Genomic DNA, 19,475 nt, shown 5'->3' with positions numbered 1-19,475 from the left:
AAAGGCCCTTTTGTCATCTCTCTGAAAAAGGGGGTCTATTGTTAAGGTTACTTCTCATCACTTCTGCTTAGGATTTCAAAGGGTTAAACATGGCATGTAATGGGCATCAAGTGGAAGATTTACTGTAGGTGTGGTGAAATATATCATGTGATGCAGCCAGCATGTGGCAGTCACACCTACAATAAAAAATAAATAAAGAGAAACAAGGTGGTATTTTTCACTGCCCCAATATGTGGTTGTGAAGAGACCATGCTGGTTATCCAGAGAGTGTGTGTGTCTTGACTGTCTCAAATCATTCATAATGTAATCTCATGTTAAACTCCGTCGAGTTTCCATAGCTGAAAATCTTTTAGTGGTACTGCTTTGAGAGGGTGTATGATACAAGAAAAACTGGTTTCACAACATTTGCATACTTGAAAGCAGATATAACCGGCAGAGAGTGGCTGCGCTGGGCACAACTGGCTTGAGTTTTCTCTTGGTTTTTGCAACAGATTTTTGTTTTCCCCCACTTTTTGTCATCAATTGAAAATGACCATTAAAAAATTCTCAATCGAATACGATGCCATCAACAGCAAAAACACCTTCACGAATGGAGATATCATTAATGGAAGAATCATTGTGGAGGTGTCTGGTGAAACCAAAATCCAATCGCTGATTTTTAGAGGACAAGGGAGAGCGAAGGTATGCTGGAGTGAGCATTACGGACAAGATCAAACCCACGTTTACTGGGCTACTGAGAAATATTATGACATCAAACAAGATATCTTGAGAGAATCAAGACGCGATGGTGATGTATTGAATTAACACAGTTGCTGACATGTGATACACTGTTCCTTGTTTAACAGACTGTTCAAAACAACACCTACTTCTTTTCCAGGCACTGAAGTCATTGGAAAAGGAAGACACGTGTATCCTTTTTCGTTCAGGATTCCTGATGGGTACCTCTTCTTGTCTTAATCAGAGGTTTAGATTCCCATTCTGCTTCTTTGTGGGTCATTTGAATGTTTTTGTATTGTATTTTACAGAATACTGCCATCAACCTATAAAGGAGCCCATGGAAAAATTGTTCATAAGGTAAAAGCAGAGCTGAAACAATCAATGAAGATTACAAAAAAAACTAAGGCCCACTTCACTTTTGTGTCCAAGACACACATGGGTATTCCTGGACTTCTGGTAAGAAACCATTAACCCTAAAAAGCAACGATTAAATTTCATAACTGATAGTGTTCAGGCAGACGAGATCATTACCTTAAAGCACATTTATAATGTGGGGGTCTGCTTTTTAGGAACCTCAGTATACTCATAAGGATAAATCTGTTTTGGGCTCTGGAAAGGTTTCAGTAGATGTTCATACCACTCAGATGGGATACATGCAAGGTAATTATCTTTACTTGGCTTACTGCCTTTCAGTATTCAGTTTCTGCCCTCTCCCTTATTTTAATTTTTTATTTTTTGGAAAGTGACTATAAGTTTGGTTGAGTCAAGAGCTTTTTACTCCTTAGACTCCTTCCCTAAGGAAGCATCATTTAAAAATACTGCTTTATTTCATCCCAGCTCCCAGCTACTTAAAGTGCTTGTAAACAGGAAACCAGTGTGCATGATTCAGTGAGGGGTGTTTCTGTGGAACTGATCCTTTGATTATTGAAAGGAAGTTATAGCTGATTGAGTACTAAGCTAAAAGTTGTTGTTGTAGTTTTGTTTTTATGAGTACGAACCGAGCTGTATGATGCTGACGTGCTGTTTTTGGCAACATCTAGGGGGGTACATTTGGCAAGCTAAATTATCAACCACTGTACGCTAGACTTACAAGGAAGGTAAAGACAAAAAGTTGAAAAGTCTAATAATCATTTAAGATAGAAAAAAGGTTGCATTTGGCGCCTTTTGTGTCAGGAACATTAAGTCATGTAAGAATAAAACTCTCCAGACTCTTTTGTGCCTTATTTTGTGTCATATGAATTTGGAGGAAAATGGCATAATGGCTGTGTTACACTGAGATGGATTTTGTTTTATATAGTTTCATGTTGTTGCTTTTTTGGGAGGATGACTCTTGATGGTATATGCCCAGATAATTTGGCCTCTGGATCACCCGACTTTAGCCAACTGCATAAAAGCATCCTGAACTCCTGTAGAGAGATATTATGTAGATGTCAGGAAATGTCTTTCTATGCTTGGCAATGATTTATACAGGATAACTTTCTGTACTTTACAGGCGAAGCTCTCGTGGTCACAGTTGAAATCAACAACAACTCGAGTCGCACAGTGAAGCCCAAATTCATACTGTATCAGAAACACAGTTTCTTTGCCCAGGGCCACAGGAAAGTTTACACACATGCCATCCTTAAGGATAAGGCTGAGGCTGTTGAAGCATCTTCTGGCAGAAAAACCGTGACCAAGGTGATCACCATCCCTGGAGACCTACCCCCCTCCATCTTGAACAGCCACATCATCAACCTGGAGTACAGGCTGAAGGTAAACAACTTGTAGAGCTGTCCTTTTGTTTGTGTACTTGAGTACTGTTTAAGTAATATAACTAATGGTAGGAAGCTTGTCTTTGTTTCTGTATATGCCATTTAAAAGGTTTTATTTGGGCTGCTAGTTGGTTAGTGGCACCTCTTTTCTGTCACAGGTGACTGTAACAAATCATTTTTATGGAAAACTGTTAAACTGCATTTCTCCTTCCTCATTTTAACGTTCACAAAAGGAAATAAAATAAAGGATGTAAGTACTCAGAGGAACTAATGGAAGAAAACAAAGATTGAGAAGCTTGGATTAAAACGTGAGAGCCCTCTAGTGACAAAACATGGCAACAACAAAGCCCTGCTGAAATCAATAATTCCTGAACAAAAAAATCTTAAACAATTCTGTTTGTGTGTTATTTTGTTTGCACAGGTCCAACTGAATATCAAATGTTCTATTGATCCAAAGCTCAAACTTCCTATAGTTATCATGCCTGCGGTGGTGAAACAACCACATCCTTCTGCTGGCATTGGATTTGACACTTTTAGGAACCCAGAAAAAACATCCTGGGGAACTACACCCCAGCAAACACCACCCCAGCAAACACCACCCCAACTTACAGATCTTCCACCTCACTACGGAGCACATGCGATGTACCCCACTACCACTCTTGATGATTATAAGACTGCACTTTGAAAATCTCCCTTGAGAGAGAACATTTAAGCCTTAAACACAGACTTGACACAAATGATTGAATACATTCAGAAAAGCAGACTGGTGTGCTGTTAAAGCTACCAAGCACCTATTGTTTGTTCCTTCATACCCCAAACTGTGAAGATGACATCAATTGAGGCAATAAATCAGAAAATGCTGGTTTTCATATTAGCAGTTGTTATCTTCTAACTCCTAACAGATTTTAATTTACTTTCCTATTTAAACTGTAAGATTGTATACATTTAATATCTGTGTAAATAATATATTTACAAGAGTTTGTCAGATTTGTATTGTTGATTGTCATTTATGCTTAGAAATATCTACTCATATATGCTTAGAGTTTTATAATCAATGTCATGTTGGTAGAGGTTTGATCCTTAGTAGTCTGTGGAGACTCTGTGTGCCTCCCAGAGCACTCTGTAGCACAAAGAACTTTGCCTACTTGTGTCTTGCTTTTGCTGTGTAGTAAATTGTCTTGAACGTTCCAGCGAATAGGTTTAAGCTGTGTTACTATATTTTTCTAATAAAACATCATATTTGAAATGCAAAACTAACATCTTGTGTTTGTGGCTGGTGATTCCAGTTTAATGTGAACCCTTATATTCTACTCATCATATGACACATCCTAATGTAATGCTTCTTCTAAAACCTTAGAGTCCATTTGGGCAATTTGGACACGACAACCATTAACTGATGTATAAAAGTATGTGCTCCAAGGTTCACGTTGGGGCCTATGGGGTCAGGAGTAAATTTGATATAGTCACTGTCTTTGGCAAATAAATTCAATTTAACACCATTTACCATTTACTGTTTGTACAGAAAGCACAGTTTCTTTGCAAGAAGAGAAGGGTCCATACTAAAGACCTCTTGAAAGAGGTGGGAGACGCCATCCCTCCATCTGCAGAAGAAACTGTCACAAGGGTCATCACCATTCCCCGTGATGTGGAGCCCTCAATCTTCAACTGCAACATCATCAAAGCTGAGCACAGACTCAGGGTAAGCAGCTTGAAAAATGTTTGCTAGAAACTGCAGTGAGTCTTAAAACTGTATTAGTTGGTTATTCCACCTTACTGTCCAAAATTATAGACTAGGGCTGGGTATCGTCACTGATTTCTAGAATCTATTCGATTCCAATTCACAAGGTCGTGATTCGATTCAATCCACAATTCGATCGATTCAGCATGAATCGGGGAAATTTTGCCTCAGACAGTCAGAAATATTATAATTCTGATCATTTATCAGTACATATCCATATTTTTATATCTATAAAAAGAAATCTGACACTTGTGAAACTTTATCAGAGGTGCAAGCAACAGTAGACTTGTGCGTAAGCGAACGAATAATGCAGAAAACAAACCTTTTTATCGTCCATCCATCCATCCATCCATCCATCCATTTTCTTCCGCTTATCCAGGGCCGGGTCGTGGGGGCAGCAGCCCAAATAGAGAAGCCCAGACCTACCTCTCCCCCAGCCACCTCCTCCAGTTTATCTGGGGGAAGACCAAGGCGTTCCCAGGCCAGCCGAGAGATATAATCTCTCCAGTGTGTCCTGGGTCTGCCCCGGGGGCTCCTCCCGGTGGGACATGCCCGGAAAACCTCGTGCAGGAGGCGCCCAGGGGGCATCCTTGTCATATGCCTGAACCACCTCAACTGGCTCCTTTCGATGTGGAGGAGCAGCGGCTCTACTCTGAGCCCCTCCCGAATGGCCGAACTTCTCACCCTATCTCTAAGGGAGAGGCCAGCCACCCTTCGGAGGAAGCCCATTTCTACCGCTTGTATTCGCGATCTCGTTCTTTCGGTCACTACCCACAGCTCGTGGCCATAGGTGAGGGTAGGGGCGTAGATCGACCAGTAAATTGAGAGCTTTGCTTTTACACTCAGCTCTCTCTTCACCACAACAGACCGGTACAGCGTCCGCATCACTGCAGCTGCTGCACAAATCGTCTGTCGATCTCCCGCTCCCTTCTCCCATCACTCGTGAACAAGACCCCGAGATACTTAAACGCCACTTGGGGCAGGGTCTCGTCCCTGACCCGGAGTGGGCACTCCACCCTTTCCCGGCTGAGGACTGTGGAGCAGGGAAATTATTTTACTGTTATTGTTAAATAATTATTATCAGTACCATTGCATTGATAATATAATCTGCAGTATGATCATTGCTTTAACAATGTAACAGATAGCTTTAAGATGGCCTTAAGATGTTTATGATGATGTTAACTTTGTATTCCAGGTGCAGTTATAACTATTTTATACATATTGCATATCTGTGCTTATTTGAGTTGATGTTCAGGTTCTTTAAAGGTCTTAAGCTTCACTGACGTGACTGTTCAGGTGATACATGCTGAGGGAAAACTAGAACACAGAAGGAATTGCAATACATGCTTACAAAACACTTATATCAGGTCATTTTATATTAAGGTTTTAGTAGAGGTTCTTGGTTAAAACATTTATTTAGTAGAGGACATACACATAGTCTCAGTGAGCCTCTGGTCTGGTAAAAGGTCAGAAGTGCGAGAGGTGACATAGAGGCTGAGTGAGGTCAACACACACACATTAGTTAGATTTATTTATAGGAAAGAGTTTAGTCATGTCTGGCTGTAACTGCAAAATTGTCTCGGTAAAAGAGGAACCGTTCCTTGTTGTCTCGGCAAGAAAGAGGAACAAGACAAGAACTGAAAGGTAGACAGGAAGTGCCAGCCATGAAGATAGAAGACGATGTTCTTTTTAAACTGTGTTAAAAGTCGTTGTGGTTTTGATTTGACGTATGTGTATATATCCTGTCTGTGACGCATGAAGGGGCGTCAGTAAATCAAGCCCTGACGGTATAAAATCTGTGTATGCTTTGAGGAAGTCGAAGACTACTTGCTGTCTGCGTACAGAGTGTCTTCCCACACGTGTGTAGTCATTAAAATCATTGTTTGACCAAGAGCTTCTGGACCATGGGTGGTTTGTACTCTCCTTCCTCAATTTTGAACCTTAACAGGACCATGGTCTCAGATTTGGAGGTGCTGATTCTCATTCCCACCGCTTCACACTCGGCTCCGAACCATTCCAGGGTGAGCTGGAGGCCATCACCTGATGAAGCCAACAGGACCACATCATCTGCAAAAAGCAGAGATGAGATCCTTTGACCACCGAAGTGAAAGCCTTCCGCCACTTAGCTACGCCTAGAAATTTTGTCCATAAAAATTATGAACAGAATCAGTGACAAAGGGCAGCCCTGGCGGAGCCCATCACCCACCAGGAACAAGTCTGACTTATTGCCGGTGTGGGGATGAATAGAAAAGTATTTGACCAGCATAATATAATCTGCAGTATGATCATTGCTTTAACATTGTAACAGATAGCTTTAAGATGGCCTTAAGATGTTTATGCATACAAGTTATTATATTAATTTTGTATTCCAGGTGCAGTTATAACTATTTTATACATATTGCATATCTGTGCTTATTTGAGTTGATGTTCAGGTTCATTAATGGTTTTGAGCTTCATCTAGTGAGAGTGTCTAGGTGATACATGCTGAGGGAAAACTAGAACATAGAAGGAATTGCAATACATGCTTACAAAACACTTATATCAGGTCATTTTATATTAAGGTTTTAGTAGAGGTTCTTGGTTAAAACATTTATTTAGTAGAAGACATACACATAGTCTCAGTGAGCCTCTGTCCTGGTGAAAGGTCAGAAGTGCAACAGGTGAATTGAGAAAGAGCATTTGAGGACGAGACACAGACAGTAGGAGGTGAAGAGGTGACACAAAGAGCATGTGAGGTCAACACATACACACATATTAGTTAGACTTATTTAGAGGAGAGATTAAGTTATGTCTCGACAAGAAAGAGGAACAATTCATTTTAAGATAAGAACGGAAAGTACCAAGCCATGAAAATAGAAGATGATTTTCTGGGTGAAAAGTCATGATGATGTTGATCTGATCTATGTATAAAATGTACCGGTGACGCATGAAGGGGCGTCAGTAAACAAACCCTGATGTTATAAAATAATTGTTTGTGCCTTAGTAAGTCGAAGATCAATTGCTGTTTTCAGTGATCTTCCCACGTGTGAATTAAAATCTTCGTTTGACTTCACCCGGCCGGACCAGTGTGGTTATTTTTCGATCACCTCTTGTACCCTTTCTCAATTCTTGAATCTTAACACCGGCTATGCGGTCCAAGCTCTTGCAACGGTCGTATAAGGACTGAATGGCCCTTAGCAATGGGCCAGACACCCCATACTCCCGGAGCACCCTCCACAGGACCCTTCGAGGGACACGGTGGAATGCCTTCTACAAGTCCACAAAACACATGTAGATTGGTTGGGCAAACTCCCATGTGCCCTCGAGTATCCTTGAGAGGATAAAGAGCTAGTCCAGTGTTCCACGACCAGGACGGAAACCGCATTGTTCCTCCTGTATCCGAGGTTTGACTAACAGACGGACTCTACTCTTGAGCACCCTGGCATAGACTTTCCCAGGGAGGCTGAGGAGTGTGATTCCCCTGTAGTTGGAACACACCCTCCAGTACCCTTTCTTAAAGATGGGGACCACCATCCCGGTCTGCCAGTCCAGGGGTACTGCCCCTGATCTCCACGCAACATTGCAGAGACGTGTCAACCAAGACAACCCTACAACATCCAGAGCCTTCAGGAACTCGGGGCAGAGCTCATCCACCCCAGGGGCTCTGCCACCAAGGAGTTGTTTAACTGCCTCAGTGACCTCGCCCCCAGAGATTGGCGGGTCATCCCCTTCATCCCCAGACTCTGCCTCCGCCACGGAAGACGTGCCAGTGGGATTGAGGAGGTCCTCAAAGTATTCCTTCGACCGCCGGACAATTTTCTCAGCACTCCACCCGCACTATACACAGTGCAGGTATAGCATCACTTTCCCCTCCTGAGTCGCATGACGGTTTGCCAAAATCTCTTTGAGGCAGTCCGAAAGTCTTTTTCCATGGCCTCTCCGAACTCCTCCCACACCCGAGTTTTTGCTTCTGCCACCACCCGTGCCGCATTCCGCTTGGCCTCCGCTAGGACTCCTTCTTCAGCTTGGTGGCACCGCTTACCTCTGGTGTCCTCCATTTGGTTCGCGGATTACCACCATGACAGGCACCAACTACCTTGCGGCTGCAGCTCAGTGCAGCGGCTTCGGCAATGGAAGTGCTGAACATGGTCCATTTGGACTTAATACAGTGGCTTGCAAAAGTATTCGCCCCCCTTGAACTTTCCCACACTTTCCCACTTTCTTCTTGCCACTCAGTGCACAACTAATAGTTGTCCTATGGTCAGATTCCCCCACCTGAGCTGTAGATCTCTGCAGCTCGTCCAGAGTCACCATGGGCCTCTTGGCTGCATTTCTGATCAGCGCTGTCCTTGTTCGGCCTGTTAGTTTAGGTGGACGGCCTTGTCTTGGTAGGTTTACAGTTGTGCCATACTCCTTCCATTTCTGAATGATCGCTTGAACAGTGCTCCGTGGGATGTTCAAGGCTTGGGAAATCTTTTTGTAGCCTAAGCCTGCTTTCAGTTTCTCAATAACTTTATCCCTGACCTGTCTGGTGTGTTCTTTGGACTTCATGGTGTTGTTGCTCCCAATATTCTCTTAGACAACCTCTGAAGCCGTCACAGAGCAGCTGTATTTGTACTGGCATTAGATTACACACAGGTGCACTCTATTTAGTCATTAGCACTCATCAGGCAATGTCTATGGGCAACTGACTGCACTCAGAGCAAAGGGGCTGAATAATTACGCACACCCCACTTTTCAGTTATTTATTTGTAAAAAATGTTTGGAATCATGTATGATTTTCGTTCCACTTCTCACGTGTACACCACTTTGTGTTGGTCTTTCATGTGGAATTCCAAAAAAATAGATTCATGTTTGTGGCTGTAATGTGACAAAATGTGGGAAAGTTCAAGGGGGCCGAATACTTTTGCAAGCCACTGCATCCCCAGTCTCCCTCGGAATGCTGTTGAAGCTCTGCCGGATTAATATAATCTTGCTTCCCTGTTTAGCTGTGCCTCTCTTCCTGTTTTATTTTGGTTATTATTTCTACACTCATCACATCCTGTCTGCCAGGCAGCTATACTGTAACACTTACAGTCGTTATAGCACTTAATCCAAAGCAACGGTCGGATGCTATTCCCTTCTTATGGTCAGATGAAAGTTAAGGGATGTTTGCTGTTTTTTGTTATTCGAAAGAGTTGCTTAAAGTAGATTTTTGACTTTTAATTGTGTCTAAATACTAAAAAAGCTTTCACCAATATGTCCATTAAAAATCTTGATTTGATAAAAAAGGTGCCTAAAGTAGTTCTATGTTGCCCTCAAAAATATTCCCTTAGTAATTATACTGCGTCACATTGCTTTCACACAATACAATATGACTGGATTGTATTGCCTATAGTCAAGACTGTTTCCAGTCAGTAACTTAATACCCATTGTCACACTGGAGATCAGTCACCAGATCAGCTAACAGCCCAGATCTATGCTGTGCTAACCTAAAATGGTCCAAGAAGGAATGCTCTGTTCCTCGAAAGAAAATGAATTTCATTTTACTTTGTTATCGCAGCAGAGCGATATTTAAAGCTCTCTGTCGGTTCTTTATTTTACACAGTGAAAGACTTTTGTGTAAAGCTGCTGAAAGCGTTTGAACACAATTGTCACGCTTTGTTCATTTGTTTGCAAAAGTGTTTTTTCTGCAGAGATTACATTTCCTGTAGCCATCCTGCCAGCCTTCCAGGCCTATCCTGCAGTGCCACCACACTATCCCGCTGCTGCTGCTACCCCCTTTGGATTCAACCCGAACCCGAACCCAAACCCTCCAGTGTGGGGTTTTGAGCCACAACAACCAATAGCAGCTCCCCAACCGTCAGATCCCCCTCCTCCTTATGGAGCATATGCAATGTACCCTCCATTGCCAGATTTTGAGAATAAATCCTAGCAACAGGTCTGACCAGATGCTTTGCCAGGAAATGGTGTGAAAACACCGAGAAGCATACTGTGGTCATTAAGAGCCACTCTAGTGTTCACCAAGCACTTCTGTGGCTATAGACTATACCAAATCCCTATAGTGTGTGTTTAACTGCCTCATATAGGAGTATCCACTCCTGATTGTTTCTTTTTGTTGTTGTTTTTTTTAATTAAACACTTCATATCTTAAGTGTCTACGTGTTCCAGAAAGCAGAAAATGTATAACAGTACTTATAATGGAACTGTGGTCAGTATTAGGACCCTACATTCTGTTTCTTTTAAATACTTCATTGATGACCGGAGTCTTCCCTGAATGTTTTAAATCTGCTGTGGTAGTGCCAATCTTGAAAAAGCCTGGACTGGATGTTGACTTAGTTGCAAACTATAGACCCATCTCACATTTTTCTTTTTTGTCTAAGGTCTTTGAAAAAGTTGTTTTTAAGCAGCTCACTGATCATCTTTCAACAAACAATCTGTTTGAACCATTTCAGTCTGCTTTTAGACCAAATCACTCCACAGAAACAGCTTTAATCAAAGTGGCAAACAGTCTGTTGGTAAATGCAGACAGTGATCGCACTTCAGTTTTAGTACTACTAGATCTAAGTGCTGCATTTGACACTGTGGATCACTGTATTTTATCGGATAGGCTTGAACATTTTATTGGAGTTACAGGAAATGTTTTATCATGGCTGAGATCTTATCTGTCTGGGAGATCTCAGACTGTTAGTTTTAAAAATGATCTCTCCGAGACCTGTGCAGTGGGGCATGGGGTCCCTCAGGGCTCTGTACTTGGCCCATTGCTGTTTTCCCTGTATCTGCTGCCTCTTGGTGTTCTTTTACGTTCTTTTAATGTAACTTTTCATTGTTACGCTGACAACCTGCACCTTTATGTTCCTTTAACCATTGGAAATTGTGCTGACATGTCTAAATTAGAATCGTGTCTATCTGCAATTAGGGGCTGGTAATCGGATAACTTCCTGCTTCTTAATACTGATAAGATAGAGTTGATGGTCACTGGACCACAAAAATTTCAATACATGTCCCAAAATTTAATCTTGAAAATTGAAGGTAAAAAACTTGGGCGTGTGGTTTGACACAGTGCTCTCCTTTGAGTCTCATGTAAGAGAGACAACAAAGACCACCTTTTATTATTTAAGGAACATAGCCAAAATCAGACAAGTTTTATCAAGCAAGACTGCAGAGGTTCTTCTCCATGCATTTGTGTCTTCACGTATTGATCATTGTAACAATCTCTTTTCTGGGCTACCAAAGAAAAGTTTTAGAGGTTTACAGATGGTGCAAAATACAGCGCCTCGCATTTGAACTAAAACTGGAAAATTTGAGTGCATTACGCTGTACTGAAATCCCTTCATTGGCTATCTTGTCAGGTTTGAGCAGATTTTAAGGTCCTGCTGCTCACCTACAAAGCTTTAAATGGATTGCCACCTTCATACCTCTCTGATCTTTTGCACCTTTATGTTCCATCCCGTGCTCTCCGATCCCAGGATCCCTTTCTGAAAAGTAAAGAGTAAAATATTTTCCATTCACTGGTTAACAGCATTACAATATCAAGCCTGCAGGTGACATATAATGCACTTTTTTGTTTTGTTTTTTTGGTATCTTTGAAATAAAGCTCTGTATGATAATAAACTTTTTTAACGAAATAAACGTCTTTGGGGTGGTCTTTGGATTTTAGTAATTTTTCAAGATATACCACAAAACATGAAGCTGACATAACTAGACATCTTTTACTTTGAGTTAATTGCTTTCAGTTCATGGGGCCATCAAAATATTGACCGCAACATTTTTTTCCTGGTATGTTTTAGGTTTTGCCAGTGTTTCCAGATTAATTTTGACTATTAAGACAAAATTAATCTGGTAAGAGGGGTCATTAACACTTATTAACACTAACTTACTTAGAACGTGTTTCCCCAGGAAAAGTTGATACCGTTCATATAATATTATTTCTAAACCTACTGTGAATATTATAGTGTTGTTAGTGATACTTTTACTGTTTTATTTAATAGTAATGTCCTCCAAACAAGAATTTGTTAATCCTTTTTGGGGAACTTCCCCCAAATTTTTGCTATCAAAATATGTGGAAACTTATCTCCCAAGCCTTGGGAATCAGGGGCCGTGAGAACAGCAGCATGCTCCCCCCCCCAAAGGCCCTTTTGTCATCTCTCTGAAAAACGGGGTCTATTGTTAAGGTTACTTCTCATCACCTCTGCTTAGGATTTCAAAGAGTTTTAACATCATGGCATGTAATCTGCATCAAGTGGAAAATTTACTGTAGGTGTGGTGAAATATATCATGTGATGCAGCCAGCATGTGGCAGTCACACCTACAATAAAAAATAAATAAAGAGAAACAAGGTGGTATTTTTCACTGCCCCAATATGTGGTTGTGAAGAGACCATGCTGGTTATCCAGAGAGTGTGTCTCAAATCATTCATAATGTAATCTCATGTTAAACCCCGTTAAGTTTCCATAGCTGAAAATCTTTTAGTGGCACTGCTTTGGGAGGGTGTATGATACAAGAAAAACTGGTTTCACATTATTTGTATACTTGAAAGCAGATATAACCGGCAGAGAGTGGCTGTGCTGGGCACAACTGGCCTGAGTTTTCTCTTGGTTTTTGCAACAGAATTTTTTTATCCCACTTTTTGCCATCTGAAAATGACCATTACAAGATTCTCAATCGAATACGATGCCATCAACAGCAAAAACACCTTCACGAATGGAGATATGATTAATGGAAGAATTATTGTGGAGGTGTCTGGTGAAACCAAGATCCAATCGCTGATTTTTAGAGGACAAGGGAGAGCGAAGGTATGCTGGACTGAGAATTACGGAGAGAATGATTACCGCGATTACTGGGCTACTGAGACATATTATGACATCAAACAAGATATCTTGAGAGAATCAAGACGCGATGGTGATGTATTGAATTAACACAGTTGCTGACACGTGATACACTGTTCCTTGTTTAACAGACTGTTCAAAACAACACCTACTTCTTTTCCAGGCACTGAAGTCATTGGAAAAGGAAGACACGTGTATCCTTTTTCGTTCAGGATTCCTGATGGGTACCTCTTCTTGTCTTAATCAGAGGTTTAGATTTCCATTCTGCTTCTTTGTGGGTCATTTGAATGTTTTTGTATTGTATTTTACAGAATACTGCCATCAACCTATAAAAGAGCCCGTGGAAAAATTGTTCATAAGGTGAAAGCAGAGCTGACACAATCAATTACAAGAAAAACCAAGGCTCACTTCACTTTTGTGTCCAAGGCAGACATGGGCATTCCTGGACTTCTGGTAAGAAATCATTAATCCTAAAAAAAAAAGCAATCATTTAATTTCATAACTGATAGTGTTCAGGCAGACGAGATCATTACCTTAAAGCACATTTATAATGTGGGGGTCTGCTTTTTAGGAACCTCAGTATACTCATAAGGATAAATCTGTTTTGGGCTCTGGAAAGGTTTCAGTAGATGTTCATACCACTCAGATGGGATACATGCAAGGTAATTATCTTTACTTGGCTTACTGCCTTTCAGTATTCAGTTTCTGCCCTCTCCCTTATTTTTATTTTTTGGAAAGTGACTATAAGTTTGGTTGAGTCAAGCGCTTTCACTCTTCAGATAAAGCAGTATTTTTAAATGATACTTCCCATCATTTAAAAATACTGCTTTATTTCATCCCAGCTCTCAGCTACTTAAAGTGCTTGTAAACAGGAAACCAGTGTGCATGATTCAGTGAGGGGTGTTTCTGTGGCACTGATCCTTTGATTAGTGAAAGGAAGTTAGATATTATGTAGATGTAAGGAAATGTCTTTCTGTGCTTGGCAGTGATTTATACAGGATAACTTTCTGTACTTTACAGGCGAAGCTCTCGTGGTCACAGTTGAAATCAACAACAACTCGAGTCGCACAGTGAAGCCCAAATTCAAACTGTATCAGAAACACAGTTTCTTTGCCCAGGGCCACAGGACAGTTTACACACACGACATCCTTAAGGATAAGGCTGAGGCTGTTGAAGCATCTTCTGGCAGAAAAACTGTGACCAAGGTGATCACCATCCCTGGAGACCTACCCCCCTCCATCTTGAACAGCCACATCATCAACCTGGAGTACATGCTGAAGGTAAACAACTTGTAGAGCTGTCCTTTTGTTTGTGTACTTGAGTACTGCTTAAGTAATATAACTAATGGTAGGAAGCTTGGATGGCTTGTCTTTGTTTTATTTTGGTTGTTTTATTTGGGCTGCTAGTTGGTTAGTGGCACCTCTTTTCTGTCACAGGTAACTGTAACAAATCATTTTTTTGGAAAACTGCTTTTCTTCTTTTTAACGTTCACAAAAGGAAATACAACAAAGGATCTAAGTACTCAAAGGAACTAAAGTACTTCCATATAAAGGAAGAAAAGCACTCATTAAGAGGCAAGTGCAAACACTAATAGGGAAAAAGACAAAGAGTGAGAAACTTGGATTAAAGCACGGGAGCCCTCTAGTGACAAAACAGGGCAACAACAAAGGCCTGCTGATATAAATACTTCCTAATCATGCGAATCAACATCTACATTCATTGAAACAAACAAACAAAGCTAAACAATACTGTTTGTGTGTTATTTTGTTTTCACAGGTCCAAATGAAAATCAAATGTTCCATTGATCCAAAGCTCAAACTTCCTATAGTTATCATGCCTGCGGTTGTGAAACAACCACATCCTTCTGCTGGCATTGGATTTGACACTTTTAGGAACCCAGAAAATCCAGCCTGGGGAACTACACCCCAGCAAACACCACCCCAGTGTGGAGATCTTCCACCTCCCTACGGAGCACATGCGACGTACCCCACTACCACTCTCGATGATGATGGCATTGAGATGTTAACTTTTTGAACTGTGTGGATCAAAGTGTACCTTCTAACAGACCCATAATGATATATTGTATTTCCAGTGAGGAGCTTGTTTCAACAGCAGGAAAGACCCCATTATTTGAGAGAGTCCTTGGGACCCTCATGGTTCAAAAAGTATTTTGACCAGAGTTACAGTCTTGGAAAATTATGTATGATTAGAAGTGAAACCATTTACCTGTCTGTGGAGAATTCTTCCACATTTCAACTGATCTAATGTAATCTACTGTCTCTGTGTTTAGTCTGTGTAGATTATCTCCCCACTAAAATGCAGTTAGTATTAAAATAAAACCCACAAAACACTTAAAGATTTAAAACTCTTTTACCTGGTCATTTGATGCCAGTTTGGCTCTTTCTCACACACACACACACACACACACACACACACACACACACACACACACACACACACACACACACACACACACACACACACACACCAAGCTCACAGGACATTATGTTGACTTATACTAATTTCATGCAGACTTATGCCGAACCAAGCCATAATAACACTTACTGTAAACTGTAAAACTACAAACTGAAAATATTCCGTTTTTTCATTTGAGATTCTTGAGTTTAGACATTTAAGATAGATATTCCAAGTCTTCCTGTGATTTAAAGAATATGGGCATTCAATATTAATTCAGATGTTGAGGTAGTTTTCAAGTTCTTCTGTGTGAATTTCAGTTCTGCACTTTGGCTGTCAGGTGAATGATTCAGTGTATTTCAGCACTTTTTAACTAAACTGAGTCACACAAAGTTGTGCTAAAACCTTTAATTATTAATTTTTTAAGTTTTATTGCTTAAACACTGTATATCAAATGCAGTATGACACACTGAACAAGTTGGATTGGTCTCTGTTTTCAGACTTTCACTCTCTAACACTTAATTCAAAACAAAGTTTCCATCTTATGTACCTTTTATGGTTAGAATAAGGTTAAATTAATTTTATTGTGACTCAGTATTCAAACACATTAAAAATCTTTCACCTTTAACGTCATATTAGAACATTAAAAAAACAGTCATTTGATAAAAATCAACACAAAAGTGACATCATGTTGCCCTCAGAAATCTGTTGTTTGAATTTTCTACACCAATTTTTCATCACTTAGCTTGATCATTAAGTAATACAATACGATACCATCACCAGTGACACAGGTAGAGGCTAGAGTTACCTTTGTGAAAGCAACACCTGCAGGCTTGATCACATGATACTGTGTGACGCAGATACAGCTTCTGAAGAAGGTCCACTGCTCCACTGAATACGCCTGCCTTACTGGCATCCTTATTCGTCAAGGAAAGACTCCATCCCAGCGGATCAAGTCAAACCTGCTTGCAGTAAATTGTTGGGATTTAATTTCAACCAAATGAGGATTCTCTCACTTTCACTCCATAAGAAGACGGTTTGATATATCCTTCTAATGACCGTCAAGCATCTCTTTGTGGAATTCAACAAGGTGAACGAACAAGGCACCTTCTCCCCTGGGGACATCCTCTCTGGAAATGTGATAGTGGTGATCAGCAAGGAAATCAAAGTGCAGTGTTTTTTGGTCAAAGCCAAAGGGAAGGCTAAGGTAACTTGGCATGAAAAAGAAGGAGAGGATATTGTGGCCCACAGCAACAAGAAGAAATACTTTTATTTTGAACACATTATTCTTCAAGATAAAAAGGGAGATGGTTAGTATTGTCCCAGTAAAGTTTCTGAGCTGAGAGATATATAATTGCTGTTATAAATACTGACGAACATACAGGTAACATAAAGTGTTTCTTTTTATAAGGTTCGGTAACCATCAGCCCTGGGAGGAATGTGTATTCATTCAACTTTGTAATTCCAGATGTGTATGTGTTCCCCTCTAACATGATCTCTAATAATAAATCTATATTATGTAAACACTTTCTTTCCATATGTTTGAATGAAATCATTTCCCTCTGGGTTCTTTCAGAGACATGCCTTCATCTTATGAAGGGAAATGGGGCAGGATCACATACAGTTTGCGGGCACAGCTTACTCAGTCGATTTGGCTTGTACACAAAACCAAGACGGAGTTTCCTTTTTGGACCAAGTCTGAGTTCCCCTTTGCCTCCAAATCAGAAATGATTATCATTGGACTTCAGGTAAAAGACAAAAAAAAAAAAACTTTTTTCTTTTTGGACTGAGCTCAACTTCAGCTCTCCTAAATGTGTCATGACTTATTTCATTGCCTTTTTTATTATTATTATTGTTATACTAGGAGCAACAACACGCAACTAGGATTTCATTTTATGGCTCTGGAAAGGTGACTATGAATGTTACCTCAGAAAAAATGGGATTAAAGCAAGGTAAACCGATGTCTCACAGAATATATTTTCCTAAATTTTGTTAACTGAGACATAAATAATGTGGGTTTTTTTTTCTAAACATACACAGGTGAGGCAGTGGGAGTCTCTGTGGAAGTGCTCAATGATTCAGCACATGCAGTAATACCCAAATTCTACCTGTGTGAGAAGCAGACCTTTGTTGCTGAGTCAAAGAGGAAAGTGCACACAAATGACATCCTGTTTGGGACAGGAGAGCCTGTTCTGGCTGAAACCAGTCAGACCACCACCAAAGTTCTTTGTATCCCTCCGCAGCTCCCTCCTACCTTCTTCAACTGCTGCATGATGAAGCTGGAGTACAGACTCAAGGTACAGACTGTGTTTAAAGACAGTATAATGATATGGCCTTACACCAGGTTACATTACAGAATAATACCGTATTTTAAGATGAAACAGTGTAACACTGAGACAATAAGTCAAATGAGATCTGAGGTTTTTTGGGATACATTTGCACAGCGGTAACAGCACTGCACAGTGGCTGCATACTGGGGACAGGAAGTGTGAGAGGGAGGAAAGGGGAGATTTCCTCATGGCTTGTCCACACACTGATGAGACCACATAAAGCGTCACATTGCAGTCCAACCTGTTCCATGCCATCCGCTCAAACAGATTTAAGCCAGTGCTTTCAGTAAACACTGGTCCTGTGGTGGAGACACAGAGTGCATTATACAATCTAGTCTACAGAAGAAGTAGATTTTGATTAAAGGCAAAATCAGACACAACTTAAAAAGAATGTAAGTAATCAAAGTATCTTTATTTTATTTGTACAGGTTACCCTTGATGTCCCTCTGTCAAGAGAGCCTGTAATCAAACTCCCTCTGGTCATCCTGCTGGGTTCACCAAAACCACATGAGAAAAAGACGAAAAAGAGGTCCATCTGGTTTAGAAAGCTTCCTAGTTAGAAGGATGTGTTAGATCACCAGGAAGTGGCTTGCATGTTCTTTGAAATGAATATCAGGACTGAAAATAAAAACACGAGTTTAAATAAGTGGATGTTTGAACTACCTCAAGTGGGCAACTTCCCAAGTGTCCACTAGGTGGAGATGTGGGCCACATTAGAGAGTAGAAAAAGATTTTTATTTATTTATAGTAAGATAAATTTAGAGGGAAATGTGTCTTTCACTACACACAGCTCCACATTGTTTGATTTTTAATTTTCCGAATCAGGCAGTTAGGTCCATAAGTTTATGAACAAAGCCGGATGTTTATTAAATATACCTCTGTACACCATCACGGGGGATTTTAAATCGAACAATCAAGATCTGACTGAAGTGCAGACTGTAATTCAGGGGTTTTCACAAAGCCCTCGTTTTTTTAGTAACTGGACAGACTGAGATAATATTTAATAATATTAAATAATTAAAAGGATTATTTTTAATACTTGTTTTAAATCCTGTGCAGTCAGTGACAACCTTGACATCCACTGTTAGGCCTTTACTGCAGACGCTGGCAGCTGCTGCTTGTCTGTGAATCTCTCTGCTTTCAGTTTTGTCTTCAATAAATGAAAAGCTGCTTTATTGGGTTGGGATCAGGTGACTGACTTGACCTTTGAAGGATATCCCATTTCTTTGCCTCGATAAGCTCCTGGGTTGCTTTTGCATATGCTCTGGGTAACGAGAGTATAGCCCTGCTACTTTCATCAGCAGTCATATCATCAGTAAACGCTAGCTGGCATTGGCAGCTATACATTCCCACGCCTCCACCGTGTTTGAAGCATGATGTGGTATGCTTTAAGTCACGAGCTGAGCTCCTTTCCTCTTCCCATCATTCTGGTAGAAGATCATTTCTATTTAATCTGTTTTAGGTTCTTTTAGATGTTTTTTGTCTAATCTAGCCTTTCTGTTATTGAGTATAACTAGTGGTGAGTTTTATGCTGTAAACCCTCTGAATTCACATTCATTAAGGTGTCTCTTGATTGTAGACTCTGGCAATGGTACGCCTAGATACTTTAGAGTGCTCTGCATTTTGATAGATGTTGTGAAGGGTTTCTTTGTGTTTTTTTTACAGCAGCCCTGAAAGGTCAAATGTACTCGAACTTAAGAAAACACCAGTACAATGATGCTGTAGCACACAAAACACA

General features: G+C 40.5%; 3 protein-coding genes across 3 annotated transcripts; all 3 read left to right on the top strand.

Annotated features, from left to right (window-relative positions):
- The first annotated feature begins 449 nt into the window (after positions 1-449).
- On the top strand, positions 450-3,653 carry LOC308404821 (arrestin domain-containing protein 3-like). The gene is made up of 6 exons (XM_080895051.1): positions 450-787; positions 878-938; positions 1,026-1,173; positions 1,287-1,377; positions 2,210-2,469; positions 2,890-3,653. Exons 1-6 carry the CDS (start codon positions 529-531, stop codon positions 3,151-3,153), a joined length of 1,083 nt encoding a protein of 360 aa, XP_080751177.1. The 5' UTR covers positions 450-528; the 3' UTR covers positions 3,154-3,653.
- Positions 3,654-12,405: 8,752 nt separating this feature from the next.
- LOC308404822 (arrestin domain-containing protein 3-like) lies at positions 12,406-15,331 on the top strand. Its single transcript, XM_080895052.1, has 6 exons — positions 12,406-13,065; positions 13,156-13,216; positions 13,304-13,445; positions 13,564-13,654; positions 14,013-14,272; positions 14,769-15,331. The coding sequence occupies exons 1-6, from the start codon at positions 12,807-12,809 to the stop codon at positions 15,024-15,026; spliced, it is 1,071 nt and encodes a 356-aa protein (XP_080751178.1). The 5' UTR covers positions 12,406-12,806; the 3' UTR covers positions 15,027-15,331.
- Positions 15,332-16,299: 968 nt separating this feature from the next.
- LOC308404495 (arrestin domain-containing protein 3-like) lies at positions 16,300-18,368 on the top strand. Its single transcript, XM_080894567.1, has 6 exons — positions 16,300-16,717; positions 16,819-16,879; positions 16,984-17,155; positions 17,272-17,359; positions 17,448-17,704; positions 18,166-18,368. Exons 1-6 carry the CDS (start codon positions 16,462-16,464, stop codon positions 18,295-18,297), a joined length of 966 nt encoding a protein of 321 aa, XP_080750693.1. The 5' UTR covers positions 16,300-16,461; the 3' UTR covers positions 18,298-18,368.
- The last annotated feature ends 1,107 nt before the right edge of the window (positions 18,369-19,475 follow it).

This window comes from Rhamphochromis sp. 'chilingali', assembly GCF_963969265.1.
Source record: "Rhamphochromis sp. 'chilingali' genome assembly, chromosome: 10".
Taxonomy (NCBI): Eukaryota; Metazoa; Chordata; class Actinopteri; order Cichliformes; family Cichlidae; genus Rhamphochromis; species Rhamphochromis sp. 'chilingali'.
The sequence above is the reverse complement of the archived record's forward strand: the minus strand, read 5'-3'. Positions and strand labels throughout refer to the sequence as shown.